An 18,076-nucleotide genomic window follows, 5' to 3' on the forward strand; every position below is an offset into this window, starting at 1 on the left:
GAGTGTGTTCAGACAGGGCCCAGAGGGGGGCGTGTGGGCGTTAAATAACGGCCGTCGATGCACCGAGAGTGATTTTTCACTTGTTTTTATCGAGTTATATTCTTGAGGAGGTAAGGAACGAGTCGGGTCGTGTGATGAATTGTTTTTTTTTTTGGGGGTTTTTTTCGCTCTCAGAAGTAGAACCCCCGATGAGACACGCACACGCACACACACACACACACACGTTTGCATAATGCATTCACCACACGGCTTCCTGCCAAAACCTGCTGGAGAGGTGTGTTAATCCTGCATTGGCAGCCGTGGCCAAGCAGTCGGCTTTGAATGCCGATTGAGCAGTTCAGAAAGGACGGTAAAGGGCCAAATTGCAGGTTTCAGGTAGTTTGTCAGCTACAAAGAACGTCCATGGGGTTGTAGGTAGGTGGTTACTTTTCCAAATGAGTCCCACATACTTGCACCCTCCTCCCCTCCCAAAACCAATAGATTTGCATTGATGTAGTAGTAGTAGTTTGGCCTGTCTCGATCACGGTTTACAGTAGTTAATTGTCATACAAATAATTTTGAGGAACACTTTAGTTTTCTTTCTTTTTTCTTAATTTTGCGACAGGTCTTGTGACAGCTTTTAACTGTAATATCATATAACGGTGTGATAACCTGCTATGAGATTATAACTGCCGAATAAGCTTATGATGGTCTTATAACCTGTAATAACCTTATAAGGAGGTAATAACCTGTAATGAGCTTATAACAACCTAATAACCTGTTAAGGCTTATAGTGGTGTAATAACGGTGTAATAAGCTCATAAAGATGTAATAACTAATAGGCTTATAGCAGTGTAATAACGGTGTAAAAAGCTGATAACGACGTAATAACCTGTAATAAGCTTTTAACAGTGTAATGACCTATAATAAGCTTTTTACGGTGTAATAACCTGTAATAAGCTTTTAAGGTGTAAAAACTTGTGATAAGCTTATAACGGCATAATAACCTGTAATAACTTTATAACGATGTATTAACCTGTAATAGCTTGAACCGCTGTAATAACCTTCTTACGATGTAAGGAACTTATAATGGTGTAATAACCATATAACAGTGTAGTAAACTTATATGCTTGTACTGTAGATTATACTTGCCATAATATTTACCCTAATGACCTAAATCTTAAACTTCACTGAATGTTATTTTAAAATCAAATGATTTTACAAAATGATCATGGTCTGCTCAAATAATTAGGATCGGGCGATGATGTAATCAATATAATAATAATTGTGTGTGTGTGTGTGTGTGTGTGTGTGTGTGTGTGTGTGTGTGCTCGCATTTTACTTTCAGTGGCCTGAAAAGCCATGAATCAAAGCCACACAATAAAATAAACTTGCATTTGTTGAATGGTGTAAGAAAAAAAACCCAAAAAACAACAATGGCTCCCTTCCCCCTTTTTAACTCGCAAACGCTTTCCCACACACACAGTATGCAATTTTTTTTAATGTGCTGCGTTCCCCCAAGGAGAGAGTAACACTTTCTACTATCACTGAACCGCTGAGGGAATTGATGTGTGCACAAAATTCTCTTCAATGTCAGGAGCGTGGATTTAAAAAAAAAAAAAAAAAAATGTGAATGGAGAACGGTTCTGCGTTTTCCCTGCCCTGAAATTTTTTATGCTTTTCATTTATTTATTTATATTGTTTTGTTTGTTTTTATATTCAATTATTATTTTTATGCTATGTTTCTCAATGGTGGGGTTTTTTGTGTGTGTGTGTTTTTTGCATGCTTTTTTGTTTTAGTTTTTTTTTTTTTTTTTTTCCTGTCCGGCGTTAAGGGACGTCATTGTCCGTGTTTGGTAACATACGGCTCGGGAAAGACGTCCGTGCAGATGAAGCGCAATTACCCTCCGTCGACTCTGATTAGGCTCTGTAGCCGCGCGACACGAGATGTTGTTGTTGTTGCCCATTAATTATCACATTGATTATTTCAAGTAAAGTGTTTGGGGGGGCAGGGGGGGCGAACAAAAAACACAACAAAGGGAAAGGAACAAAAAAAACAGTTTGTCACGATTTGCGCAAAGGGGCCCTAGGAGGGAGGGAGGGAGGGAGGGAGAGAGAGACTCTTCAAGGTTAATTATGCACTTAGAGATATGTGAAAGTCGCACACAACCGCCTCCATGTTTCCCGCCGCCTTGAGGCAGGGACAATGCAGGGGGGTGGATTATTATTGATATACAAGCAACTGTGATGACTACTGTGAAAACGGAGACAAAAAACAAAGGATTTAAAAATAATCGGTGGTGAAGGAGCAGAAAGAGAACAGAGGGGGGAGAGCGGTCGCTCGGTGGAGTCTTAAATTTAAATGCCGTGACTAATCTGGGCTGGATCGGTAAAAATAGTTAGTCTATTTCTGCACGCATGATCAACAGGAAGCTGTGTGTGTGTGTGTGTGTGTGTGTGTGTGTGTGTGTGTGTGTGTGTGTGTGTGTGTGTGTGTGTGTGTGTGTGTGTGTGTGTGTGTGTGTGTGTGTGTGTGTGTGTGTGTGTGTGTGTGTGTGTGTGTGTGTCCATTGGCCATATAGGGGGAAAACATAACTGTAATAAGCTTATCAGTCTCATATATATATATATGGTCTATTGAACACAGAAAAAAATGATAAATCTCAAGATTTGTATTGTTGGCAACTATGTTATGATTCCGAGAACATTGTTTTTACTCAAAGCTGATAATAAATGAAATAAAGTCCTTGACAAGCAAAATAAAGTAATATACTGTATAAATAAATTTATTTTGTGTTTATTTTTTTATATATATAAAGTGTATATATACAGTATATATACATATAAAATGATATACCAGATAGATCAGCCACAACATTAAAACTACGGAAATGTGAAGTGAATGACATTGATCATCTCGTCACAATGGCACCTGTCAAGGGGTGTAGTCTGCAGGTACGCAGCCCCATACCCAGTAAGCTGCATACCAGGAACACCCCACAAAACCTGTCGTTTTGGAGACGCTCTGAGCCAGTCGTCTAGCCATCACAATTTGGTCCTTGTCAAAGTCACTCAGATCCTTACGCTTGTCCATTTTTCCTGCTTCCAACACATCAACTTGAACAACTGACTGTTCACTTGCTGCCTGATACATCCCACCCCTTGACAGGTGCCATTGAGACCAGATGAGCAATGTTATTCACTTCACTTGTCAGTGGTTTTAATCTTGTGGCTGATCGGTGTGTATGCTGTATATGTCGATCACTCCGCTCTCTTTGTTGGTACATTTCATTTCTATGCATGTTTCTAAACGGTATAAATTACGATAAATAGGCCCTTCTTTTGCTCAAGAGAGGCGTTTTTTCACATGAAATTTTATGCCGACATCACCGACTCATTGTTGGAGGTGATCAATTGCCGGGGGGAAAAGGGTGTGTGTGTGTGTGTAGGAAGTCTGGGCTTCGGGATTAAAGGCAAATCAAAGAACCTCGTGGAAAAATGCATCATGAATTCGACAGCAAAGCATTGTTGCTCTGCTGAGAAACAGAGGAAACAGTCATATCCCACATAGACCACAAAAGAGAATGACAGGAGTGTGTGCGTGTGTGTGTGTGTGTGTGTGTCTCTGTGCATGAAATAGGTATGCATGTGTTTGCATGCCGTCATTCGTGCATGCGCAGCCCTCTTCCGACCCCAGCCAATAAGCAACGATTTCCCGTACGGTGCGATTCATAATGTACCGCTCACTCTGGCGTCCCGTTTTGCTCATGGCCCCACCTTGTTTTGTTTCTTCCCCTGTCTCTCGCGCCGCAGCCATCAAGGAGAAGTTTGGCGACTGGACGGACTTCCTGGTGCACGAGCTCACAGGCTCACGCACGGCACCCTCCAACCTACTTGAGGGGGTGAGGTTTTTTTATTTTTATTTCCCTCACAAAATTGGCAAACCTGTTTGGTCTCGTTCTTACTTCATCCCTGGTTCTCTGACTCTTTATCCCTTCCCCATTGTGCTTGTCATCGAGTCATTTAGCCAAAGTTTGTATAGACTGTTGGGAAAATCACGGGGAAAAGCCCTGCATAATTTCTAGGGCTGCTCCCAAAAAGTCGACCAAACGTTAGTTGATCAGAAGTCTCAGTCGAGCAAAATTTTCATTGGTTGTATGTATCTAATGCGAGAGGGGTTTTAATTTGGAAAAAAAAAATTCTTAAAAAAAAAAAAGTTCAGTCCCTTGTTTGTTGTCCCGATACATTCAGAAGAATTATTACAGCTTTTGCCACTAATTGACAGGCGGCTCAGCTTTATGCATATTTTAAAAGCTGCTTATTAGGTTTTATCTATAATGTAGCACAGTGTTAACAGTACTATACCGTTATTATGGTGTGGTATACCATTACATGCGTGACATCCCATTATACCATTCTTTCTCATCCCTGGAACACAAAACATTTTGTGAAGCCCCAAAACCAAATATTTAAATAATTCAATTAATATCGTAAGCATGCGACGATTAGTCGAGTAATGGCATGAAGGATAATCTTTAGTCGGGGGCAGCTCTAACAATTGATAAAAATGACTTCATGAAGTCATTTTTATCAATTGAAACGGGCAATATGTTTGTTAAATGGTAACAAAACAATTGCTGCAGCCGTTATGTCTAAGTAATTTTTTTTAACTGTACGACCGAAATTTCCTTTTATGCAAGTGTATTTAACCGTAGTTGAATTTTAGTGGAAAATAATTTGTCGCCAACTTACAAACCACTATTCAGCACCTATGGGGTCGGCGACCTTTAGTACTGAAAGTAGGTTTTCTTTTTTTTAAGATTGCCGGGAGCCCAAAAATAATCATGGCCTTTCCAGTAGCCTTCAAACAAGCCTGCGAATACATGATGCATACAATGATATTGAATTGATGATTAAAACATCGAAAACGATAAAAGAAAAAACATAAATTAATAAAATACAATTTTTAATTAGCTTTTTATGTGTTATAATGCTTATTTAATATATGCTTTTGTAGCATCAGAAAATGGTCTGAGTTCCAGGGCTGAGTCACAATATTATAACCAACATTATTAACACTGTGCTACATTACAGATAAATACAAAACCTAATAACCAGCCTTTAAAATATACATTTCTTTTACAAGCACTGCGGAGGGCACTGGTTAAACGTTGGTTCAACTTATTGAGCCCTATTATTATTAATTAATGTACACATTTAAATGAGGACACAATTTACACTGAAATGTGGCGTACGGAAGATCGTTTCCCCTCGTTAATGCAACAAGCCAGGAGGCTGAACATTTACTGTTGAAATTAGTTTCAAATGATCGAGAAGCGTCTCATACACTGGTCCAGCCATGTAGGTTTTCAGGTTTAAGGTGCAGCTCCCGAATGCAGTTTATTTATTTATTATATTATTATTATTATTTTTATTTCCTGCGACCAACTGACCAATGGAAAAAAAAAACTTGGTCAACTGAGACTCTTCTGGTGGACTATTTGGGGGCAGCCCTGGTAACTTCCCAGTAACTTAACCATTGAAGCAGCAGCTCTCAGCGCTGCCGCTGTCCCTCACTTGAGGGGTTACGGACGTAAATGAAAAGATCTGTAGAATGTCTGTGGAAATCTGGAGTTTTAACGGGAGACAATACTAAACAGTAAGTCTCAGCAGGTTGCAGCTGCTTTCTCTGTCATTTACACATAGAAGCTGAAAGTAAAACCGGTGCGTTTGAGTCGAACTCATAAAATGCGTTAACGGCGTAAATTATTTTGACATTGTGAAAAATGTTGACGTTAACGTTGACAGCCCTAATATTACAATTTTCCTTATTTGGTATACATACGTTTTTATAATACATATTTTTTGTTTTATTTATTATATATATTTTTATTTTATATTTGAACGGTTGGAGAGGGTTGCCGACAACTGCCCGAGACTGACTGACCTTTCTAAAGTAATCTCTCTCTCTCTCCTCCCCACCCCCAACCCCCAGCCTCTGAGGGGTAAGAACACGGTGGACCTGATCGTGGAGGGCTCGCTGATGGAGCTGCGTGACTCCGTCCACCCATTCCGCTACTGGCCCGCCCGCATCATCTGCAACGTGGGCGGGCGCCTCCGCCTGCGCCCCGTCGGCCTCGATGGCGACGACCGACGGGAACTCGGCCACGACTCTTGGCTCTTCTACCTGGACACCAGGCTGCGGCCGCTGGGCTGGGCCCAGGAGAAGGGCCTCACCCTGGAGCCTCCTGCAGGTGAGAAGGCCGGGAGGGAGGGGGCAGAGCCAAAGATGGTAGAGTTTGAATTTGGGGGGTTTAAAACAGCGTGTGCTTGAATTTGTACTTGGACGGACCGTTGGATAGTCGTTTAGTACAGGGTTTTATCAACTATTATCCATCCAGGTCTCAGTCCGCCTCAGGCCACTGGGCTGCTTAACAGCCAGTCCGCCCTGCCCCCACTCCCACTCCTCCGGTCATTCCTCTCCTCCACAACCAATACCACCGCCCTTTTTCACCCATCCTGAGTTGGTTTCTCTCGTTACAAGGGAGCTATAGTGTGTGTGTGTGTGTGTGTGTGTGTATGTGTGTGTGTGTGTGTGTGTGTGTGTGTGTGTGTGTGTGTGTGTGTGTGTGTGTGTGTGTGTGTGTGTGTGTGTGTGTGTGTGTGTGTGTGTGTGTGTGTGTGTAAAATATAAAAATATTATCTAGTGTAGATATAATCAAAAAAGAATTGTTTTTGGGAAATAAAATCCCTTCTTCTGGTCAGTGTGGGCATGCTGTGCAGATAAGAGATTCAAGCTTCACATTCTATTTGAAAATGCAGGTGGTGTTTTCATTCTGTTTTGATTATTCTTGGTTTTGTATTTATTATTTTTTTCACACAGTAAAATTAGCAAATGTTGCCCACAGGAAATTACACATTTTATATTTGGTATGCTTAGTTCAGTTGTTTTTTTCCACTGTGATGGCATATAAACCAGGAGCATATCAGGCCACGCTCCTCATTCTGAAATTCTTTGTTTGTTTTGTTTTTGTGACCATGGATTATTTAGCATTCATTGAGCCTGCTACCACTGTGTTGAAACTGCAGCTTGGTTGTTTTTGTTTTTGTTAGGTGTGTGTGTTTGTTTATACCATCCCTGGAAAACTGGTTCCGTTTGTATGTCTTTCTTCTGAAACACAAAATCTCTCTCTCGCTCTCGCGCTTTCTTTCTGTCTGTCTGTCTGTCTGTCTGTCTCCGTTACTCCAGATCTGCAACCTCTCAAGAGCCCCCCCGAGTGGCAGGAGGCCCTAGAGGCTGCTCGACTCGACGCCCAGAAGAGCCCGCTCCCCTTGGAGGTGTTCAAGGTGAGCGGCCGCACATGGAATTGAAATTCGCAGGCCATTCGTTTGTAGCGAACAAATCCCTCAAATGACTCGAGGGTCAGGAGTCAGTGCGGCAGAAGAGCGAGCGAGTGAATCAACCCACAATCTCAAAATGATTACTGAGGACAGAATTAAAGTCTGAGGCAACAAAGGCCGAGGCTCAGTAGCGTCATTTATATTGAATGGATAAATAAATAAATAATTGATTTTGACAGAATAAAATTGTGGGTATTCCATTCACAACTCAGTGCCATACGAGGCTCGTTCATTGTTCAGGAAGTCCTCCCTCGCTCACCGTGTGTTACACTGAATCAAATGAATGAGTGGTCAGTAGAAAATAGAACTACTCCTGTTGAATCGTCAAGAACCAAATCTCAACAGGACCACGCGGAGCTGCCCACGCACTCCTTCAGCGCCGGGATGAAGCTGGAGATTGTGTCGGCGTGGGAACCACTCTGCATCCGCCCCGTGTCCGTCACCAAGGTGAGGCAGCCGGAACCAGCCTTGTTTTGATACGGTGATGATAACCGCTTTATCTGTATTGAATCAGATGTGGAAATTGCATCAGTATCATTAAGGGCAGACTCTGCAAATAAAAGGTACCGGAACTGATGAATGAGTACAGACTTGTGATTTTGATCTTGCAACACAAGCACTCATTAAATCAAAATACCATTTTCTACCGGAACTAATGAATGAGATGTATGAGTACAGAGTTGTGATTTTGATCTTGCAACACAAGAGCTCATTTCCATTCCATTCCAATTCAAGTGCAATTTGAAAACCCCTTCAACTAGAAAAATTAAGAAACATTCTGCTGGTGTGTCGCCAAGGCCCCGACTTAGCACTTTAAATTGTGCCTCGAGTAAGCACGTCCAAATTGTGCCTTATCTAAAATATAAACATGAACAAGGTCCTTTAATAGTTCCAAATGCAAAAAAATTGACCTTTTTATCCTTGGAGTGCTTTGAAAATAGTTAGGAATATTCTTTCCCCATTTCCTCTGGCAGGGTGTAACCTTTTTTGCTAATTTTGGCATCACATTGGCAACTGTAACTATATATATATATATATATATATATATATATATATATATATATATATATATATATATATATATTTATTTGCCTGACCAACCTGAAGTCCTCCATTTTCCAATCAGTTGAAGGATATCTTTTTGTGTTAACTGTTAAATTTTGATCTCTCTCTCTCTCTCTCTCTCTCTCTCTCTCTCTCTCTCTCTCGCTCCCCTTCCACAGGTCTACGACGAGGTCTACTTCCAGGTCACTGTGGACGACCTCTCGGCTGAGGCCCCGCCCACCTCCCTGGTGTGCCACGCCCTCTCGCCAGGCATCCTGCCCGTCCAGTGGAGCCTGAAGAACGGGGTGGGCCTGGAGCGGCCCAGGGGCTACACGGGCCAGGACTTTGACTGGGCCGACTACCTGAAGCAGGGCGGGACGGAAGCGGCCCCGGATGCCTGCTTCCCCGACGTAAGGGGCCCCGACATTGTTAGGCCTAGTGGTGCTATTTGCAGAAGCTAACGGCATTGCTTACATGTATTATTACACTGTGTGTGTGTGTGTGTGTGTGTGTGTGTGTGTGTGTGTGTGTGTGTGTATGTATGTGTGTGTGTGTGTAGACATGGCAGAACAAGGGCTTCGCCAAGGACATGTGGCTGGAGGCGGTGAACCCCGGCCGGCCCACCGAGGTGTGCGTGGCTCAGATCACCCAGGTCAGGGGCCGCCTGCTGTGGCTCCGGCTGGAAGGTAAAAACCTTTTCTGTATTGGGCAGTCCCATCAGGGTATGGCAACTAAACGACGAGCCGTTTCGACTCTGCACCGTTCCGAAATCCCTCAAAGGCTTCCTCGTTGTTCACTTCAGCGAACGTGTGCTTGACAAATTTCCGCCCGAAAACACAGACCGCACAGAGCGGCGCACGTACAAAGCTCATCCACTTGCGCGCACAAAGAGGTGTATGTGGACGTATGCGCGCAACATTTTTAGAAAGAAAAATACATTTCTGCTTCAACACTGCTTATTTGTTTTCAAATGTTCATTTTCAGACGCCTTTCTAACGTCATTTTTATGTTTTTTGTTACGATTTGAATAGCATTCGATTTGAATCAAGGTCGGCAGGTCTGACTCTGCGTCAAAGTTCGCCAAGTTTGAACTGTACCACCCAAGGCTTTCCTACCGGACGTCAATCCATCCATCTAGATGATCGCAGGGAAATGCATTGAACTCTGGGTAAAATCCCGGCCCCCTACAACCCTAACGCCCCAACCCCCCTTGTTCTCTAGGCGCGGCCAAGCCATTGTCCGAGTGCATTGTGGACGTGGAGTCCATGGACATCTTCCCTGTTGGCTGGTGCGAGGCCAACACCTACCTCCTGACGCCCCCGTACAAGCCTGTCTGTATGTGGACACACACACACACACACCCAAAACACACGTACACACAATGTCTGAAGGAGTGACATTCGATGCGAGCCCTTGTCTTTCTCTCTTTGTACAGGTCAGAAGCAGAAGAAGATAGCTGTGGTTCAGCCGGAGAAACAGTATGGCCAAGCCTTCCAAACCTTGAACACACACACACACACACACACACGCCGCATCCCAGTGTAACCCTAGGTGAAACAAGGAGCCCATCACTTTACCTGCAAAGCTGACTCACTTAGGACTCACCACTGAAGGCCTTCCTCCTTTCTTTCGTTCTTTCCATCTCTCTCGTTCTCTCTGTCTCTCCCCCCACCTGTCTTATCCTTCACTCCATCTCTCTTTGTCACTCTCCGACGCCGTTAATTGAAATCGTGGCTTTGAGATTATAAATTGCCTTCCTGCTGATTGATTTCCGTTGACAAATGGCATGTGTTGCACATGGCCCTAGGAGTGCACAGGTGTGTGTGTGTGTGTGTGTGTGTGTGTGTGTGTGTGTGTGTGTGTGTGTGTGTGTGTGTGTGCGCGCGCGATAGCTTGTTGGAGAGCCGGAGAAATTAGGTCTCCAGCGACACTCTGTCAGCCCTCTAACCATGAATGCTAGTTTTCACATGTGTTGGGTCTCCATTCAACACTCCAACCCCTCACCCACCCCTGACTGATTACTTAGTTGTTTTAAATGTAATGATCAATAACAGATAATTTTGGATCACCTGCAGGTTGGCTCCTCCCCAGCAACCAATGGAGCCTGCTCCCGTCAATCCATGCCCCCCCGTCGCTGATCCAGGTAATCTGAATTGCAGTAATTAATAGTGTGTGTGTGTGTGTGTGTGTGTGTGTGTCAGTCACATTTTTTCCCAAACTGTATAAGTGGGAGTGTAATCTTTTCGGCCTCCTCCCGTCGATGCAGCTGCGAGAGCAAGAACAGAATCTCATTGTCCTTAGTGTGTCGAGACTACCTTTTCTGGAACACTTATAAATCTGTGATGCCAAACTGACCGTATATTCTGGGACTCCCTGAAAATAAACAGTTAGTCTCAGAGAGCTGCACGATGGCACATCTATGACCCGACCCCTGTACAAGTAAAAACCAGCGTCTGTCTGCCTCTTTATTTAAAACCACCGACTGACAAACTGCAGATCAAAGCCACCCTTTCATTTCTGTAACAATACTACCTCACAGCATGTATTTAACATCTGGGGGGGGGGGGGGCGTGAGGTTAAACAAGCTCCCTCTAGCTCCTGCTAAGCCAATCAGTTTAGGCGGGTAAAATTGATTTATTAGTGTGTGTAGTGTGTGCGTGCATGCGTGTTGCACTCAAGGTACAATATTTTGAGTCCAAATAGGGGAACGGGACTGTTGGTTTAGACCCTCCCTTTGTCTTCCTTCAAAGTTCCCCTTTTTTCTAACGTATTTATCTTTGTTTATTTTAAATCCACTCACTGGCTCATGCATATTCATGGGCCGCCTAATTACTATGCGCTCATGGCGAGCGCTCTTTCAGGTGCTTGGGGAGGGGGTGATGTGCGGCGCATGCGACGGCTCATTACACTGACCCGCACACACGCGAACAGCGTACAAATATTGTAAACACACTGCATGCTGTTTATCTCGTTCTACCACGACTGTATGTAAATGTTCATCTTCAATTTTGCTCCACTTTTTCTAAAATGTTTATATTTCACTGTATGTTTGGTACGGAAAAAATAACTCCCCTAAGCACAGACCGATGCACGAGTGTAACCCTAACCCATCGCCAAGAGAAACAGCCGTGAGGGCTCGTGATTTTCAAAACACACCTGCTCATCTGTAATCACCTACGAGAGTTACTCCACGGCACCACTAGGGGGTAAAAAAAAAAAACGGTCCAAAAACTGTCCTATCTCGATGGGTGTTGTAAGCGCTCAAAATGTGCACGAGTTGAGTGCAAAAAAAGCCATTATTACCGTGGCAAAATCGGATAAAAAGCCAACGTGTTTCGGTGTCAAAAGTGAAAAGCCTCTAAAAACACTGACGACTAAAAACATCAGAAACATGTAGACCTGCGCTAACTGTGTTATTATGGCCTACTAGCACTGATGCAAGACTCGTAAACTATTTGTTTGTAAGGGACAAATCTTTTAAATGACCTGTGAGTCAGGAGTCACTCTGTCAAAACAGTGGCCGAGGGAGTCGACAAAAGGAAAATAATTACTGATGATTAAATTCTGTCCAAGGAGAAACGTATGGTATTTATATGATTTATTGAATGTGACCCATTTACTCTTGGCATTCCACCAAAATAAATATTTTTGACAGAATTTAATGATTCTTGTGAGAATTCCATTCACAACTCAAGAGCCGCACCGACTCTCACTCATCATTCAGGGAGGCGTCCTCCCCAACTGACCGTGCGTTACACCAACTGAACCAAAGAGACAGAAAATCGAATGACTCTTTTTACCGCGTGACTCTTCACGAACCGACTCCCCAAAAAAGAGCTGAACCTTTCATCGCTACGAAAAGCGCCCTCGCTCTCACAGTCAAACGTGTTCTGCTCGAGCTGCTATTCCGATCTGGAATTAATGATTCGGGTGCATTAGTGCAGCCTTGTGATTTTGATCTTGCAACACAAGCGCTAATTGGCATTCTTCACAGCGGTCAGAAAACACCCCCTTAGCCATATCGACAATGTGGCCAATGGTTAGGCAGAGTGTGCATCACATGGTACAGATAGAAAAATAATATTGAAAGAATGTATCGGGGGGGGGGGGGGGGGGGGGGAAAGATGGAGTCGGAGCATTGACTCTCTTCCTCCTCACAGCGTCCGCCAACGGCCGCTACTGCTGCTCCAAGATCTTCGTCAACCACCGCTGCTTCTCCGGGCCGTTCCTCAACAAGGGCCGCATCGCCGAGCTCCCGCAGGCCGTGGGGCCCGGCAAGTGCACGCTGGTCCTCAAGGAGGTAAGTTACGCAAGCTGAGATAAGGAAGGGTTGAGTCAAGGTCTCTCACAGAAAGGGGGGAAGGGGTGGGGGGCCAGACGCAGACCACGGCAGAGAAGTCTCGTTAACCGCCTGCGGTTTCCCGGCGGCTTGGCTTCTGACGTGACGAGCTGCCACCAAAGCGCGTTAGCTCCTAATTTCCTCTCGGGATGGGGGGGACGGGTTCCGAGTCATGTTGTGCGGCTGCGCGTCTTCTCGCAGGGTTTTTTCCACGAGCGGCTTGTGAATGCGACATCCTCCCCCAGATGCTGAGCATGCTGATCAACGCCGCCTACAAGCCAGGACGGGTGCTGAAGGAGCTGCAGGAAGTGGCGGAGCAGAGCTGGGACTGCTACGAGGAGACCCTCAAAGCCAAGTGAGGGCGAAGCGCTAGTCCCCGGGGTGAACTAAGAAGTTCTACCGAGGAAGGAATTCTGAATCAGACTCAGGATCTGTTCATTCGTGGCAAGAATTGACGCGTTGTTCTACAGACAATATGCAGAAAAAAGCTAGAATAGACAAAAATAAACTGAATGTACAAAACGCGATTCTATGCACACATGCACTACACGCCGTTATAGACACAGGCAATCATCACCCGCTGCATAGCCCTGAGCCCTGGGATGGAGAAATGGATGGACAGAGATGACGAGTCGTTTAATTTCTTCTCATGAATAAAATTGTCGCGTGCACCCCCTGCCCCGCCCCCGCCAGGTACAAAGGCAAAACCTACCGCTCCACCATCCGCATTGCCCGCCTGGCCGAGCAGATCCCCGGCTTCTGCCGCAAGGTCTGCGCCAGGCTGCAGTGCTGCCCCAACCTCTTCAGCCCCGCGTCGGTCCCCGACAAGTGCCCGGAGAACTGCTCCATCCAGACCAAAACCAAATACAGTAAGTGTGAGTGCGCAGCCTGGGGCGCTTTGATAGGCGATTAAAACTCTTTCTCTCTGTTTGTACACTACAGCGAGACTACTATAAACTGTACGTCAACCTACATCAAGTGGTTTTATTTGTACTCATTTCCACGTTATTAACTCTCAGCATAAAGCTCAACCGCGAGCCGGCCTGCGTTTGAGTCATCGACATGTTCCGTGGAACACATTAATTCCATTGAGCGGTGCGTTAGAATAAGTAAGGTTCTTGTGAGTGGCGTTCTTAATCTCAAAGTGCCCAATTAAGGTTCATCTCATTGAACTTTCTGTTCATGTAGCGTGATGTCAAAATACCAAATCAGGCTCCCTCAAGCTTTTTAAAAAAATTTTTTTTTTACCTTAACATCACAACTTAGAATACCTCCAATCAGAAACGTTTGTCGAGTCGTTCATTCACGAGAGCATTCTAACCCACTCGCCCCCCAAAACCCCCCAGCGTATTACTACGGCAAGAAGAGGAAGCTCTCCAAACCGGCCTTGGGGGAGGAGTTGGCGGAGGGAGACCCCTCCAAGCCAGCACGCCGCCGGAAAAAGAGGAAAGCCATCTTCGTCCAGAAGAAGCGGCGCTCCTCCACCATGGACTACACGCTCGCCGGCTCACCACAGGTTCGCCTTTTTGCCCGCGCTCCTCTTGCCTTTCTCTCCCAACGGACCTCATCACGACCTGTCGATCACCCTTTCAGGACAGCGATGAAGGGGAGGACGAGGAGGAGGACATGGAGGCGCAGTCAGGCAGCGAGGGGGGCACCAGCTCAGAGCCGCGCGAGGACCCCGCCTCGGCGGCGGCAGAGGCGGCCGCCGGCCGTCCGCGCCGGGCAGCGACCCTGCGCAAGGCCGGGGCCAGGGGCGGGGGAGGCGCCGGGGAAGGGGCGGGCGGCCCGGAGGCTCCCGAGGGGCGGAGGAGGTCCACCCGCTCCCTGTCGGCCTACAGCCACAACAACAACAACAACAACAAAACAAAGTACCAGCCGCCCAAGACAAGACAAGATGCGCAGGTGAGACCGGAGAACGCCGAAATGTGTCGTATGACCTCATTAAATGAAAAGAATAGTTCCGATTTTTGCACCAGGCTGAAATAGTGTAATATCAAATATGTCAGATATTAAAGAATAGAAACTTGGTTTTCTGTCTTTTTGACACATAGAAGCATGATAAATGGCGGGAAATGGACCATACGGCTCAGCATTAAACGATTGAATCGGTACTCTGTATCTATGCTACTCAGGAATTGTTTTAAGATTCAGAGGCGGAGAAGCAGTCTGTCGATCTCTAATACTGATATTGTGTAAATGATCCCTATGATTTTCCCATTTAAATCTATTCTTCCGTCTTGCCTCTCCCGAGAATCAGCTTGCGGTGGAAATACAGCATAAGCACCAATACACACTCAGCGCAGTGTGTTCACCTTATACAATGTATTTTAGATGGATAGATACCTTATTCATCCCCGGAAGGAAATTGCAGTGTCATAGTGGCAAAAAAGGCAGTAATAATAAAGTGATAAGAATAAAAATAGAACAGTGGATTACCTGTGAAAATTAGCGATATGCAATAAAGTCGAAGATGAACTAGAAGATAAGAGAATTAACAACGAGCAATATAATAAACAGAGAAAAAGCACAATATACAATAAACCTAATGATATCCAATGAATATAACAATATTTGTAAAACTATAAAAAATTTCAAAACACGATAGAATAAACCAGACAATAACAATCAACAAGTTAACATCAACAATATACAATAACCCTAAAGTTAATGAAAGAATAAACCCAAAAATAAGTGATCTACAATTAAATCTGGCAATCTACAATAAACCTATTGATAACAATAAACAATAAGAATGAACCAGACAATAAACAAGAAAGAAATGGAAATAAATATACAGAAAACCTACAAATTAAACAAACAATTCACATTCTGACAATTTGCATAAATATTGAATAAAATCTGTTTGCAGAAGATACACTATGTTTTGTTTTTTTTAACGTCCCCATCTGACTCTGAAATGTTAAAGTGTGTGTGTGTGTCTGTGTGTGTGTGTGTGTGTGTGTGTGTGTTGTGTCAGGCGGACAGCGTTGAGCGGGGGAAGGAGGAGGAGGAGGAGGACGAGGAGGAGGAGGGTCAGCTGGTCCTGGAGAGGAACCCTCTGGAGTGGAGCGTGGACGAAGTGGTGCAGTTCATCAACACCACTGACTGTGCCTCCCTGGCCACCATATTTCAGGAACAGGTACCAACACACACACGTAACTGCAGTGGACATAACACGCGTAGATGACGTTTTTCAGCATTTTACAGGAGAGCAACAACAGACTTGATTGTCATTAACATTCATTAACAACAGCACATATAACCCACTTATAAATATAGGTTAGCCTTAATTTAATTGCTATTTTAAAAGACAATTGCATACAAAAAAAACAAAAGCATTCGACTCTTTTCCTTGACGTCTAAATATTTTTAATCTGTGTTTGAAAAGATAAAAGCGTGGCGACCTCGCCCTCTTACCACCGGACGGAGCGCACCCGGAGCTTTCAAATGATATCGAACCCCATTTCCGGGAAGTCCGCCGGCACTCTCACCGGGAGTCGGAAAAATGGAACGACTCCTTTCACCGCGTGACTCGTCCAAATCGCATCGCAAAAGCGAGCCGAACCTCTCGTCGTTACGACGAGCCGCCGCTTTCCGGGCGGAACTTGTTCTGAGCTGAAACTTGGGCCGCTATTCTGTCCGTAACTTAATACATTTGACTAATTAGTGCAGCCCTGCAATTTTGATCTTGCAACACAAGAGCTTAGAAGTCGAAGCCTTTCTATCGTCAGGAACGCGTCTGTTACCGTTTCTCTCTCTCTCTCTCTCTCTCTCTCTCTCTCTCTCTCTCTCTTTCTCTCTTTCTCTCTCTCTCTCGCTCTCTCTCCCCAAACCCACCCCTCACTAACCCTAAGTCTTGGTCGGGCGCCCCCTGCAGGACATCGACGGACAGGCCTTGCTGCTGCTGACGCTGCCCACAGTGCAGGAGTGCATGGACCTGAAGCTCGGCCCTGCCATCAAGCTGTGCCACCAGATCGAGCGCGTCAAGGTGGCCTTCTACAGACAGTACGCCAACTGACCCCGGACCCTTGGATTTATACACACACACACACACACACACACACTCTTACCCGGACCCTTGGATATATACTCACAAACACACACACACACACACACACACACACACACACACACACACACACACACACACACACACTCTTAATGGCATCCGAGCCTGATTTAAAGTATCGCTGTGAAGAGGAGTGGGAAAACCCCTGGCCTCAGTATCTACAGGGGATTTTCTTTTCTTTTGTTCTTTTTTAAACGGCGTTCCTCAGAATTATGGATTTTTTTTTGGGGGGGGGGGGGCGGGACTCGTGAAGGCTCCCGCTGAATTCCCAACAATCGACGGAGGATGTTTCCGTTTCATGGAGTCGAATTGAATACAAGGAGGAAATGAACATTTCCCGGCCGCCCGGTGGAGTGCGACGTGGAGGCTGTGTGGCGAGAACACATTTTGGAATACTCTTTTATTTTGCCTTTTGTTAAAAAAAAAACAAAAAAATTATTTCGATATTTTTCTTTGTGATGGAAAAGGAAAAAAAAGAGGGGGGGCGGTGGATGGCTGCATATAAGTTATGACTTTAGTTTTGACCCCCCCCCCCACACCCACGTTCCCGTAAGAGATTTGGTTTTTGAACGATTTTGTTTAATAATCCCTAAAGAAGTAATATATTTGATGTATTTATTATTATACTTATTTATGATAAAAATATCTATTTAGACGTGGAGAAGTGGGAACAAAAATGAAATACATTTCGCGTGTGGAGGGTGACTAATCCCTGCAGTCCACATTTATTTACAATGACATTTCAATCGTTTATTGTTTTTGTTTTGTTTTCTGAAAGAGAAATGTAATGATCCCCTAATTCATCCCAAAAGACCCACTGTGGGTGCCCCCCCCCAGCCCCCCTTGTCATTTTGTACAATCCCGCCAGCTTCTTTGTGTCCATCTATGCAAATGTGGTACAGATATTTTTGATATAATGGGGAGAGCAAAAATAAATTTCTACTGGAAAAAAAAAATATTTTTTTCTACGCTTCGCTGTTTGTCCCCCCTACGGTGAAGAGATCCGCAAATTTCCATGTGGAAATACCTAATTATTTGACTAGTATTCTTATGAAAACATTTTAGGCATTCATTTGATATTACATTTTCATGGTCAATGTGGAGATAGATATATAGATACAGATATATTTATTATTTTGTTTTTAAATTAATAAAACATAATAATTCACAATTTTAATACTATTTTCCGGGCGTTCCATAATGTATTTCGAAAGATGCTGTAATTGGAGTTGGGGGTTGGG

At 44.5% G+C, this 18,076-nt stretch overlaps 1 protein-coding gene across 2 annotated transcripts in view; it reads left to right on the top strand.

Moving 5' to 3' along the window:
- The window catches only part of sfmbt2 (Scm like with four mbt domains 2), a 34,427-nt gene extending 16,591 nt beyond the window's left edge, over positions 1 to 17,836 (top strand). For both annotated transcript variants that reach the window (XM_080022798.1, XM_080022799.1), the window contains 16 exons: positions 3,793 to 3,881; positions 5,975 to 6,233; positions 7,229 to 7,326; positions 7,726 to 7,827; positions 8,604 to 8,834; positions 8,984 to 9,110; positions 9,646 to 9,759; positions 9,860 to 9,902; positions 10,500 to 10,567; positions 12,585 to 12,724; positions 13,009 to 13,118; positions 13,457 to 13,632; positions 14,110 to 14,279; positions 14,357 to 14,668; positions 15,744 to 15,905; positions 16,644 to 17,836. In XM_080022798.1, the coding sequence (XP_079878924.1) occupies positions 3,793 to 3,881; positions 5,975 to 6,233; positions 7,229 to 7,326; positions 7,726 to 7,827; positions 8,604 to 8,834; positions 8,984 to 9,110; positions 9,646 to 9,759; positions 9,860 to 9,902; positions 10,500 to 10,567; positions 12,585 to 12,724; positions 13,009 to 13,118; positions 13,457 to 13,632; positions 14,110 to 14,279; positions 14,357 to 14,668; positions 15,744 to 15,905; positions 16,644 to 16,784 (2,342 nt within the window). In that variant the 3' untranslated portion in view covers positions 16,785 to 17,836. The remainder of the gene's footprint in view (positions 1 to 3,792; positions 3,882 to 5,974; positions 6,234 to 7,228; positions 7,327 to 7,725; positions 7,828 to 8,603; positions 8,835 to 8,983; positions 9,111 to 9,645; positions 9,760 to 9,859; positions 9,903 to 10,499; positions 10,568 to 12,584; positions 12,725 to 13,008; positions 13,119 to 13,456; positions 13,633 to 14,109; positions 14,280 to 14,356; positions 14,669 to 15,743; positions 15,906 to 16,643) is intronic.
- Positions 17,837 to 18,076: the final 240 nt, after the last annotated feature.

Source organism: Zeus faber (assembly GCF_960531495.2).
Source record: "Zeus faber genome assembly, chromosome: 21".
NCBI classification, from domain to species: Eukaryota; Metazoa; Chordata; class Actinopteri; order Zeiformes; family Zeidae; genus Zeus; species Zeus faber.